The sequence below is a fragment of the Gopherus evgoodei genome, chromosome 5, assembly GCF_007399415.2.
Source record: "Gopherus evgoodei ecotype Sinaloan lineage chromosome 5, rGopEvg1_v1.p, whole genome shotgun sequence".
NCBI lineage: Eukaryota > Metazoa > Chordata > Testudines > Testudinidae > Gopherus > Gopherus evgoodei.
This window is the reverse complement of record NC_044326.1, coordinates 55,552,448-55,566,256: the sequence shown is the minus strand read 5'-3', so window position 1 is coordinate 55,566,256 and position 13,809 is coordinate 55,552,448. Positions and strand designations below refer to the sequence as shown.

The 13,809-nt window shown below is 38.6% G+C and overlaps 1 protein-coding gene across 3 annotated transcripts in view; it reads left to right on the top strand.

Moving 5' to 3' along the window:
• SGCZ (sarcoglycan zeta) overlaps positions 1-13,809 on the top strand; it is a 386,520-nt gene that overhangs the window by 348,017 nt on the left and 24,694 nt on the right. For all 3 annotated transcript variants that reach the window (XM_030565438.1, XM_030565439.1, XM_030565437.1), the window contains one exon: positions 5,899-5,971. In XM_030565438.1, coding sequence (XP_030421298.1) covers positions 5,899-5,971 — 73 coding nt within the window. The remainder of the gene's footprint in view (positions 1-5,898; positions 5,972-13,809) is intronic.

The window sequence follows — 13,809 nt, the reverse complement described above, 5'->3', positions numbered from 1 at the left end:
CTCCTTGCCCTCTCACTGTCCCCCAGAGACACCACCACCACCACCACCCCAGGACCCCACCCCTGCTCCCTGTCCCCTGACTGTCCCAACCCCTACTCACCCCCCCCACTGAGTCCTAACAGACCCCTGGAATGCCCACAATCCAACCCCCCCATTCCCTGTTCCCTGACTGCCCGCCCAACCTCTTCCCCCTCTCTGTCCCCTGGCTGTCCCCAGGACTCCCTGACCTTTATCCAACCCCCATTTCCCCAACCCCAGCCTCTTACCCCCGGCTTCCTCTATCAGCCTCAGCACGTTGTATCCAGTAGCGTCCCTGAACAGCGGTGCAGCTTGCCTCCTGCAGGGCCTGAGCTCCTCCCCTCTCAGAGCCTTGTGGTGAGGGGGCGGGGCTTCGAGCTCCAGCGGGGCCTGAGCTCAACGCCCTGCCCCCTTACCATGCAGCTCTGAGCGGGGCGGAGTTCAAGCCCCGCTGGAGACACGCTGCAACTGTTCAGGGAAGCTTCTGGATGTGCTGAGGCTCCAGGAGAGGGAGAGCGGGAGCCTCAGCCATTCTCTTGGGGGCCCCTGCGGAGCCCGGGGTCTGGGGCAAATTGCCCCATTTGACCCCCCCGCGTCTCCAAGCGGCCCTGCTCTATTTTATTTCCTCTGAAAGGTTCACTTATTATTGTTATCCATTCTCTATCATGTTCCATTGAATTCAGTACCCTATCTACATTATTTTGCAGTATACTTGACAGGGCTAAAAGGTTCTAGTTTTTATATGAATTAATCTCTGTCAAGATTTTCATTTTCAGTGTAAATCTTGGTTCCCATTCTATAAGTTTATGGAAGTGAAACTGTAGTCTATCTTGGATTTTCATTAGATTTGCCTCTCTTTCCAGAGATATCCGTTCCTGTCAAGTTTCAGTCACTGAGAGACAAAATAATCCTTATTTTGAATTAACTTTAGGAAATTTTAAAAAGACTTCCCTTATTCTGATGAAGAATTTTTCTCTGTGTGACATTTAAATTTTCATCGTTTTTTTAACTCACTCATTCATATTGTCAGGTCTTGTGAGCCTTGGGTACCAGATAAAGCAGCTTTCACAATCCATTAAAAGAAGACACATATTTTACCTCTAAGTAAAACAAGTAGCACTAAAATATCCTTTGGTTTATTCTTGAGGACAAATCTTTAGAATATAAGAAATGTACGTTTCTTCCTATTTATCCCAATTTATCTTCAGAAAACCAATCAGACTTTTACATTATAGGTATGATTTATGATAAAGCATGTAATATTCATAGGCACACACATTTCTAATGTCATATTATAGTAAAGGGTGGAGATAGGAGCCATCAATGACTGGAGGGGATTTACATATAGTTCCTATAATACTAATGGGAGTTATCCACCGAACATTCCCCATACACATGGATGAGAGAAAAGATACCTAAAACATGATAGCTTTATACAATATTGTGCACTCTCCTCTTCTTTTTAGCTTCTGGTAATAAGGTATTTGTAGTTGTTATCCTAGTTCTTTGAGTTTTTCTTAATCTTGTTTTTTTTATCATAGGAGGTATATCAGTAGATTTTGAAGGACTGATCTTTTTCACCTCTCTTGCTAAAAACAAGATAATATATATGTGAACACATCTCTTCTGCTAGGGAGTAAGGAATATGTACTTGTATTTCCCTGGTGAGCAGAATGACACATTTCTGAGGATCAAGAACTTGTTATAAAACTAGTTATACTTTGCTTTCTTGAGAGAAGAAAGGTATGTGGGATTATGTTCCTGAAGGTAAAGGAAAACACATCCCTCTTTGAACGTTAGTTGTGTCTTTAAGGATTCTATTTAGTCCCCAGTGCTAAAATTTAAAATTTGCTTGGTTTAGTTGTCTTCATGTTAAAGCTCTCTGATTGTGTAATGGATTTGCCTTTTAACAAATCTGTATTATGAGGGAGGGGATCTCAATTCATAAGCAAAAGTACTCATGAAATTGAAAAATTATGAATGTTGCCTTTGAGCCAGTGTTCTATTCTTGTTCTTTGCACAGAATTGTCTGTGATAGCTTTGCACACGCAATAGAATATGAGTAAAGTATGGCCCTTGGTATGGAGATGGTTTGTTCAAGCTTCCCCTAAGCACCTCAGTCTTGACTTCCCACATCCTCTGCTACTATAATTTTGAGCCTCCCATAAGTAGAAACTGATGGTTGTTCTAAACTGTGCAGAATTTTCTGATGAGTTCAGGTCTTGTTCCCATCTTCACAGCTGCAGAAGGCCCCTTGGATGTGAGGATATGTAGGAAGCACCCTCTTTGTGGCAAGGAATCCAGCTCCACAAGAGTTCCTTTCATGGCACTACGTGTGGAGCCAGGATATAGATTTTGAGAGCAAGGCAGCATAAGGGTGTAGCTGGAGAAGTTATCACTATGCAGATGCTCGAGTCCATCTCTTCCCCTCATCCCTGTCTACTGACAGTACTAGGCTTGCAAAGACTACTCCAAACAAGAGAGTAGATTCCATACTGCAGCATTGTTCATGTTCTGTGGTGTTGAAGGAAGATTTCTCCCTCACCTTTCCTATAAATCTCTACAGTAGTCAGCTGGGTTTGGTGGTTCAAGTGGATTTGCCGCACTAATTATTTTTTGTAACATTTTAAAAAATTAGCAGCTGCGATGAATCCACCAACTGGTTTTCACTGTGACCTAAATAATGATTTACAACATTTACATCTCTGGAGATGAAAGCCTAGAGCTTTAATCCATGCTGAGGTCTGGACTGCTGTGGCTACACTGTCAGTAGCCAAGCTAGCAAGATTAAAGCTATCTCAGGCATATTGATACCTGCTGCTATTACAGCCCATTAGACCTCCCTATGTCCCCTCTCTCTGTTAACCACAGTAGCATCAACCATTTCAGAAAAAAACTCCTGGGGAAGCAGCTTTTAGAAGAAGAATAACTACCATCATTTTTAGCCAAGGAAATCAACACCATCCTTCAGTTTTATCTGAGGCTTCAAGTTGAGGACATTTTCCTTCTATCATTGCAAAATGTTAAAATAATGTAGCATCCTATTTCAGTTATCTTTGTTCTTTAATCTGCTGTCTAGAGCTGTTTTCTTAATCTTATCATAGTTTAGTTCAGCAAAGTGTTTAAAATATTGTTACATCTAGAGTGATATATCTTTACTGTTCATTGTATCTCTACAATTATTTAATAAGATTTGTAAAAAGCTATGTTTGTGTAGGTATGTACAAAAGAGTAGTGGTCAAAAATAAAGAAATATCAGAAACAATTTAAAATACAGTATTTAATCCTAGGAGATTTAATGATCAGGCATTAGGATATTGGACATTCTCCTCAGCCCTATTTCTAGTAATATAGGGTGAGTGGAAATGTATTAATTTCATGTATTTCATTTCCCTTTTATTGTCAGTGGTCTAGTGAGGACATCTTTATGGCATAGCATCAAATCTGTTTTTATTACACAGACTCCACTATTCCATCTTAAAAAGGGGAGAGAGAGCTTACAGACACATGGCTGTTGATTTAGTAACAATGACAGAAAATTTGTAGAAAGAATGGGTAACAAAAATAAAATGTGGCTCTAATACAAAGGCAATAAACAAAAATAGATATCAGTATATTCTCAAAAAAAGGCCTAATCTTCTGAATGTCTAACAATATATGTTTGGTATTGCTATCTACTAAAATACATAAAGTTAGTCATATAAATGTCTGTTATATGTGTCTCTGTGTCTCACAGTAAAGAATAATATCAGTTTTATGGAACTTTTGTCTGAGAGTCAGTATCTGTCCTCTTAGCCTTCTTATTACATTCCTGATTATTCCCACCTTGCAAACAGCCTTTTTGCTTTAATGGGATGTTTATTAAATAATGCAAAATTTCTTCAGTATGTTTTAAAGAAAGACTTAAAGTGGAAAAATTTGTCAAATTTTGCATCTTTATTTTAAAATTATTAATTATCTGAGATGGGAAAACTAGTTTGGATAAAATAAGAATTTCACTGAACATTCCCTCAAATCTCAAACAAATCTGAACCTTTTGTGTAAGCACATGATCGTTTTAGATGATTGAAAATGTTTGCTTCAGGGCCAACCCTGTAGCAACCACCATATCTTGCCTTCAGCAGCAGATTCTTTTCTAGAGACAGCCAATCAGTCTGCCTGTTTCTTCATCCTTGATCCCCTATTAATTGTAGAGGTACATTACACTCCTAGAGTCATAGAGTTTAAAGCCAGAAGCAACCACTAGATCATCTAATCTAACTTCCTGCATATCAAAGGCCACCAACACCCCAAGTAACGACACACTACACCTGGCAATGGAAATGAAACCAAAAGTAAATGAGACCCACAGGAAACTACACAATTATGTGCCACAGTCACAGAATAGAAAGGACTGAAGTTCACCAGTACCTGAGGCTTCTGCATTGACAGGGAAATGATTAAATGAGACGTACCCAGATAATCCTGGCAAGTGATCCACACAAACATGCTGCAGAGAAACATCAAAAAAGCCCAGAGGTTTTGCTCATCTAACCTGAGGAGAAGTTTCTTCCCAGTCTCACAAATGGCCTGAGCATGTGCGCAAGAAACACCCAGCCTAGTGTGGTGTGGGTCTGTTCTCCAGAGACCAAGCTGAGTGACTTATTCTGCAGCAAGAGTCAATTATGCCTATCTACTGCCACTCCTTGCACTTAGAAATGTGGAAATGTGACAGGTGCTCCAAATAAAGAACCCACTGCCAGACTGTGGGTCAGGCTGCCTGTACACAGTTTATATCCACAGTCTAGACCGATAGAAGATTAAGTATAGAAAAGATCAATCCATTTGGGAACAGATCAGTGTATTATTTAAGCTTGTTAGTTAAAAGAACTACACCAAAAATGGAGGGGAGAGATGCTTTTTTTCAGAAACTTTCTGCTTTTTGTTGCAAAAGAAAAATTTGGTTTGAAAACCAAAAGTTGTTTTTTCTCAGTTTTAAATGAAAAGTCAAAATGTTTTCATGGAAAGTAGATTCTTTTTGTGAAAAATTTCATTTAATTAAACACCATTTTTCATAAAAACCCAGTTTTGACTCAAAATGGTAAAATATATTCTTATTCTTTAAGCTTTGTGTAAGCATCTGAAATTATAGATGCTTATATAAATTAAGTCTTCAGAAATATTCACTTTATTCTGTATGCCTCAGTTTTTGGTTGCTCAGCAACACACACCAGGGTGTCTCTTGTTGGACATCCAATAATGAAGCTTTCAGAATTAGTGGCCATTTCAGAAATGTTGTCATCAATAAATTAGTGAGCCGGTGTCTCTTGGCAAGGGAATGTAAGTCATGAAAAGGGTGATGAGATTCAAAATAGTTGGTATCTTCAGAAGAATAAGGGAGCTGTGCATTTTCAAAACCATTGAAGACCAGGTACAAGATATCTCAAGTTAGACACAAAATCTGAGGCACACAAAATTACTGGACACTTCTGAAAGTTTGACCATAGTTTTTTGTTATTCAAACTTATGTTCTTTATCTTTTTTAAAATGTTGACCTTTAACATGATTTCTCCAAAAGCGTTGAGATGGATACCCTGATGGGCACATGAGTGCTGGAAAGTTTGGACTTCCATTATTTATGTTAACGTCCTTCTATGGATATATATAGATGACTGCAGTTTCTAGTACTCTCAATACAGATTTTGGCATAAGCAATAACGTTTTCTTTAATACTAAAAAAGTTGAATCTGAAGAAAGCATATTGATAATGAGATGTAGAAGCATAAACAAATGAATCAACCAAGTATTTTATCCTAGAATGTTGATTGATCATTCTAGAATTGAATGTTTTTTTGTTTTCCAGTATAATTGTACTGTATTTTATTTATGTATTTATTTTAGGCACAGAAGGGGCAGTGTTTGGGCACTCTGTGGAGACACCCCATATCAGAGCAGAACCTTCCCAAGACCTCAAGTAGGTGTTTGTTAAGAGTTGTTTAAAATTTATTTTTTCCCAACACCAATTAAGAAATCTTGATTTTTATTTTTTATTTATAAAGTAATTGATATCATTTAGGCCATTCATTTATATATATTCTATTGACCTATTCCTCATATTATCTAAAGCATCCACAGACTTCATAACAGATATACTACAGTCAGAGAGAAAAATATCCTTTATCACAAATGATATGCAAACCTGTTCCTTTTTATAATGTAACGTTCTCCAGTGCCAAACTAATCTAAATCATTGAGTTTGGGGTTCGTACACACACTATACTTTTTGGAACAATCTTTTTTTTTTTTTTTTAAAGGCCAGTTTAATACAGTGCTGTCTAGCAGCATGAAGCCCAGGTCTTGTTTGTTTATGAGCTATTGCAGGAGATAAAAGCTAAAATGTCAACAGAAAGTAAACAGCCTCAGGTTTGTCCTTCATACAATACTTCTGTGAGTTTTTTAAAGGTTTTTTTTTTCTTTTTCTTTAGGAATATATTTTGAAGTAAGCCAGTCTACCTCTCAAAATGTATTCAAAGTCATTCTGAGATGGTTGTATGTGTATATGGGTGTGTATGCATAAGAAAATTGTAAAAGGAGAAAATCTAAAGTTTACTAAAGAGTCTATAAGACCAAGAAAAATATAATTCAGAATGACTTGCCAATGGAAGTCTTTTCATAAAGTGTATATGTTATTTCAGTGGTAGGTATTAATTTACACTAAATGATGGAAAGATGAAATTTAAATGTGAAACAAACAATCATACTAGAATCTAAGGATTGTTTGTGATCTTTCCTAGTTTTCCTTACATCAAAGTTTACTGCAACTCTTCCATGTTTTCTGCACATTATAAACTCTTCTCGTTAGCCTGCCTAGCAACATTTACAATGCCAAGCTGTTCACTGGCTTCCAGAAGGAGCTTAGATGAGGCCTCCTCCATGCATTTTAAAGAATCATCAACCTAACATTGACTTCAGTGAGGCTCTGCATAGCCATACAGCATGCAGGATTGCAGCCTTTATTTTTGTTCTCTCTCTCTCAGAAAATGGAAGGGTCTGACCAAAATTGAACATTTAAACAGAACATTTTAAACTTAATGTAAGGCTTGGTGGGGGGGTGTGCTCCAGAATGTGCAACACTCTTCCTCCAGGCCCCCTGCCACAGGCTGTTGCCTGTTGTTAAAAGTAGTTGTTGTCTACAGTAACTAGGTGGCAGGATTACTAACAGTCAGGAGGGCAGCAGAGACAGAAGAGAAAACACAAGTTGCACAACCAGCAACAACAGTCTCATGTGAAGGAGCAGTGGTACTTTTGCCACCTTAAAGAATATGGAGGATAGAAGCAGATGTACGTTGTGAGCATGCAGTATTCTGGGTGTGATCTTAAGGGTTCATTTGAGTATGGCTGTAATCTCCCTGATGCCTTTGTGTATGCAAATTTCACTATCCTTTATTTGCCATCACAACCCATTGCAAACTCGCATCTAAATTGCAGTCTACTACCAACCCTAGTTCTCTTTTGGCATTTCTCTTTTCCGTGCTTCTCCTTTTCACTGAATAGCTGCCAAACCAACCATTCCCTTAAATCATTTGTTATCACATGTGCTGCAATTAATGGGAATTCCTCAACTTTCTTCAGCTAGCCTTCCCCTCTTCTAACATCAGATTGCTTTAGAGACAACACACAGAAGGACGATTCAGCACCAATCATCGTCAAATAAGACACTTATGAAACTGAAATAACTCCTACTGTGCACATAACATTTTAGGCTAACAGCATTAATTTACAATTAAATTATTTTATTCTTCATTTATTGAATATGTATTATGTTCTGCCAGAATATGAACATTCTACCCCCAAATGTTCACTGCTATGTATTCATTAGGGTTCAGGGTTATTGCATTTGAAACCTATGAAGTCATCTAAACAAAGTGAAGTTATCAACCTCTGGAATTAGGATTTTATGAAAGCTGACAATATATTTTAGTCTAGCATAGAAGATACTGGACAATTTACTAACTAATGACCTTGTATATACAGCAAAATCCACCACTGAACCTAGAAGGTAAAATTATGACCATGTTTACTAGAGATGAGACTGAACTACAAAATTGGATGTGAACCCAGATTTTGACACCCACTAAATTAAGGGCTTTTTTTGTTTGTTTTCAAAATCTGACAGTTTGGCTCAGCTCATTATAGACAAAAGGGTGGGTTGCAGAATTCAACTCTGGAGCTTGGTTCATACTCTGAACAGTGTCATCCCCACCAAAATGTAAGGGTGTTCAGACCTAGGCCCATCTCTAATATTTGCTATTAAAATGTTCCTTTTAAAAATCGTACCCAATGCAGCTTTAAAACAACTGCATATTTGTCCCCTCTTCTGTGTTGTTTTTTCCTTAGGATTTTCCTAATCTAACCAGCCAACTTTTGCTAGCAAAATGCTTTCCTACAATCCTTTGTGAAAGCTGATAAACCCGTTTAGATCAAGTCCATTGCCCAAAATATAATTGAATCTGACTTTCATTAGCTGAAACATGCAGAATAAAATAATCGTGCTTTAGAATGAGCAAAATGAATTACATTTTGATAATTAAATCTCCAGATTTCCGTTGAAACCTTTTCTCACAAGAATGCTGTGAAGGAACTAAACTGCCAAGATTATAGCCCCAAAATATTGGCTTTAATGATAATAATGTATTAAAACATGGTGCAGTAAGGATAATATCTATGCACAAAAGAGTCAGCCAGTGGTTATATGCTGATAGCTATGCCCTGAAACACCTTCTTAATAAGGTGGTAAATTACTTTGTTGTTGTTTTCTACCTCTGGGGAGAACTAGAAGATCAAATTTAATAGCTTTTTTTTTTTCTTCTATGTCAAGACTAGTATACCATTAACTATTAGCTAATCCTGAAAGCTAGCGCTGGGCATAATGAGATGGAAATTGACCAAGCAGCAAGAAAGCCCTTTCGATCTCATTTTGACTCTGATCAGTATCGAAGATACACAAATCCCACAGAATGATTTTATGTTTTCCACAAAGCTACAGCCACATGACATCTCTAAGAGCCTCTGTCTAAAAGGCTGCAGTAGGTAGCATGCTAACATAGCTCTGTGTCCTTTCTGTAAAAACTTGAGGCCAGAGAAGAGGTGACACAGTTTTGTCATTGAAATGATCGAGGTTGAGAGAAGCTAGGCTGAGAAGCTATTTGAAGTTGGCAGGAGAGGTGTGATATGCACTTTATCCAGAAAAAGCTAACAAACCAATCTTCAACACAAGGGAGAAGATGCTATAGCCTGAGACAGTCCAAGCCCCTGCTTTTAAAATTTGTTTTGTTTTGGTTTTTTTGTAGAACATTAATGGCTATCAACTATTGCTAGTCCCTCAAGCTATGAACAGAAGGATTTTAATGACTTTCTCATTCTCTGACTTTTTTCACAAACTGGTTTCTTTTCCAAGTTGATCTCGCCTTCAGATATTCTGTACTTAAACTGACATGTTTTTGTGTTGATACAAATCCATTTTTCAATCATATCTCTAATTGGTGAGAATAACTTCTTCCTTATCTTTATACTTACGGGGGGGGGTGTGCACACCATCACCATGTCCCCCTGTATGTTCCATTTTCCCTGGTTAGTATGACATGCACCTGTTAGTTCTGACCTTTTTTTAAGATTGACAAAGGGGGGGAGAGATAGCTCAGTGGTTTGAGCATTGGCCTGCTAAACCTAGGGTTGTGAGTTCAATCCCTGAGGGGGCCATTTAGGGATTGGCCCTGCTTTGAGCAGGGGGTTGGACTAGATGATCTCCTGAGGTCCCTTCCAACTCTAATAATCTATGATACTCATGTACAGTACAGCTGCTATTATATGCCCCTGTTTTTATATGCTTGCATTTTTCAAAAACATTTACCTCTTGTATTGATATTTAGGACCCTTTGTCCAAGCCCAGAGATGACTATTCTTTGAAAAAATATGGCCCAAATCCTTTCTGCTGTTTTAAAAGATCAAAGAGTGAGAAATGTACACTTCTTCAAATGCTACAAAAAAAAAAACCCTGTACTTTTTTTGTCACAGGCCTTTAACAGAAACAGCTAACACATGAAATGCAGTATGCTATAGTCCTCACTTAAATACTAAGGTTCTAAGCTATTGAAAAATCAGTTCTGAGCATGCTCAGTGACAATTAAGTAAACCTATTAGCAGAGCCAATTGAAATCTTTTTAAGGTCATTGCACTTCATGATTCTCCTCTCTGGCCTGACTAGGAGGTTTGAGACATTAGCTGCTACTCTCAGAGTGCTGTTGTGTCTCAAAGATCAACTGTGCAAGGTACTGAGCACTTAGGTTCCAATCCAACAATTGAGCTATACCAAAAGAAGGACAGGAGACAACTGATATGGATTGAATCAGATCACAACTTTATTATTAGATATCTGGGACTACTTGCAGATAAAAGTGCATTGTGCAGATAATTCCATGTTCATTCAAATAACTACTTGGGGCTTCCACCAGCCCCCTTCATTTTCCATCCAGGTCCCCCTGCCAGGCCATGGCTTGGACCCTACCATTCACCCACGTTGTAGCAATGTTAAGGTGGGCTATAAGAATGGGAGTTGGCTCTGTGCCATACCAATCTTAAGCGCCTCAATTCCCCCACCTCAGTCCATTATTTTAACGAGCACCTCTTTGTAAGTCCTTTACCAGGCCATTTATCTGGTCAATGGATGCCTTCCCTATGGAGTACCTACACCAGACATCTGACCCACACTTACAAAATGAGTTGCAACATACAGCCTAACCTCCTTTCTTCCTCACCATAGTAAGTCCTCCCTAATACCCGCTGTGGAGAAAGTGCAAAAAAAACAAACAAAAAAAACACTCCATCTAGCCCAATCTGATGATGAGGGAAAATTCCTTCCCACCCCCCACTGAAAAAGGAGCAACTAATGCAATGCCCACAGCAGGTCCTAACCAAATCTGATATTTGTCACCTTGAGAGGAGGGAGGGTGGGGCTGCCTTGCTTCCTGCCTGGAGAGAGGGATTCTAATGTCAGGGCTTGCACCTTTCAAAACTTTTCTCCCTTACATTCCCAGGGGATGGGTCAGTATTGCCAAGCTGCCCCCCCCTCATGTTTTTGCAGCAGTTTCTGACCACCTTCCCCCACCCCCACCTGTAAAACATTGCTACCTTCCTCTGGTATGCGGGGGTCATTTAAATACATGCTTAACTTCAAACATATCTTTGAAAAGTCATGGAAGATGGGAGAGATTCCAGAAGACTGGAAAAGGGCAAATATAGTGCCAATCTATGAAAAAGGAAATAAGGACAACCCAGGTAATTATAGATCAGTCAGCTTAAATTCTGTACCCCAACAATAATAGAGCAAATAATTAAGCAATCAATTTGCAAACATCTAGAAGCTAATAAGGTGATAAGTAACAGTCAGCATGGATTTGTCAAAAACAAATAGTGTCAAACATTCCTGATAGCTTTCTTTAACAGGGTAGCAAGCCTTGTGGATAGAGGGAAAGTGGTAAAATATAGTATATCTTGAGTTTAGTAAAGCTTTTGATACTGTCTCTCATGACCATCTCATTAACAAACTAGGGAAATGCAACCTAGATGGAGCTCCTATAAGGTGGGTGCAAACCAGATTGGAAAACCATTCCCAGGGAGTAGTTCTCTAGTCATGCTGGAAGGGCATAATGAGTGGGGCCCCACAGGGATCAGTTCTGGGTCTGGTTCTGTTCAATATCTTCATCAGTGATTTAGATAATGGCATAGAAAGTTAACTTATAAAGTTTGTGAACAATACCAAGCTGGGAGGGGTTGCAACTGCTTTGGAGGATAGGATTAAAATTCAAAATGATCTGGACAAACTGGAGAAATGATTTGAAGTAAATAGGATGAAATTCAATAAGGACAAATGCAAAGTACTCCATTTAGGAAGAAACAATCAGTTGCACACATACAAAATGGGAAATGAGTGCCAAGGAAGGAGTACTGCTGTAAAGGATCTGGGGGTCACAGTGGACCACAAGCTAAATATGAGTCAACAGTGTAACATTGTTGCAAAAAAAGCAAACATTCTGGGGTGTATTAGCAGGATTGTTGTGAGCAAGACACAAGAAGTAATTCTTCCGCTCTACTCCATGCTGATTAGGCCTCAACTGGAGTATTGTATCCAATTCTGGGCACCATATTTCAGGAAAGATGTGGAAAAATTGGAGAAGAGCAACAAAAATGATCAAAGGTCTAGAAAACATGACCTATGAGAGAAGGTTGAAAAAATTGGGTTTGTTTAGTCTGGAAAAGAGAAGACTGAGAGTGGACACAACAGTTTTCAAGTACATAAAAGGTTGTTACAAGGAGGAGCGAATTGTTCTTCTTAACCTCTGAAGATAGGACAAGAAGCAATGGGCTTAAACTTCAGAAAGGGAGGTTTAAAATGGACACTAGGAAAATCTTTCTAATTGTCATGATGGTTAAGCACTGGAATAAATTGCCTAGGGAGGTTGTAGAATCTCCATCATTGGAGATTTTTAAGAACAGGTTAGACAAACACCTGTCAGGAATGATATAGATAACACTTAGTCCTGCCATGGGTACAGGAGACTACATTAGAAAAAACAATGAGGAGTCCTTGTGGCACCTTTGAGACTAACAAATTTATTTGGGCATAAGCTTTTGTGGGCTATAACCCACTTCAGCAGATGCGTGTAGTGAAAAAAGTAGACAGGTATAAATATACAGCTCATGAAAAGATGGGAGTTGCCTTATCAAGTGAGGGGTCGATGCTAACGAGGCCAATTCAATTAGGGTGCATGTGGCCTATTCCCAGCAGGAATCCACATCCACCCTAATTGAATTGGCCTCATTAGCACTGATCCCTCACTTGGTAAGGCAACTCCCATCTTTTCATGGGCTGTATATTTATACCAGCCTATTTTTTCACTCCATGCATCTAATGAAATGGGTTTTAGCCCACAAAAGCGTACGCACAAATAACTTTGTTAGTCTCTAAAGTGCCACAAGGACTCCTTGTTGTGCTGGCTGATACTAACATAGCTACCACTCTGAAAACAGAGACTAGATTTGATTATCTGTTGAGGTCCCTTCTAGTCCTATGATTCTATGATAAGACCATTGATTTCATTGGAACTATTTATTTTCTTGAGTCAGGGACATGCTTGAGTATTTTTTTGGAGCAGAGCCTTAGCGCTCAGTATCTCAGAGAATCAAGCTGACTTGGGGAAAAACAGCAAAATTCTCCAAAAAAAACCCCTATATTAACTTCAGGAGGAAATCATGGGTGCAAAAACACTTCCTTCAAATCCTATAATCTTATCTTCATCCTTCCAATGTTTGCCTAATATGCAAGCTTTTATTTATTTTTAAAAAGCTTGTTATATTGTAAGGTTAGAGCCATCACAATGTGAACAACCTGCTGTTCTAACAACCTAGAATTTCAGAAACCGGTCTCCAACCAACCAATAGCAACAATACAGGGAAGTGTGAACTTCAGACTAGTTGCACTCATTTAAAGGCTAATGTTATTTAAGCACAGGAGATTTCTCTTTTTCTCTTAAAAACAAGATTACATTTTAAAAATGTTAATGCAACATTTTGACTTAGTTGGTAAAAACAAGAAATGTAAAGTTTGGGTTTGAACAGAAATACTAGCTTGCCACATTATACCTGTGTAATTTCTATCAGATTTTTCTGTTTAAATTTGTGCATCATTAAGGATGTGCACTGCAGTTGAGTCAGAATTGCTACTGAAACCTTAGTATTTGCAGTTCGTCTTTTTGT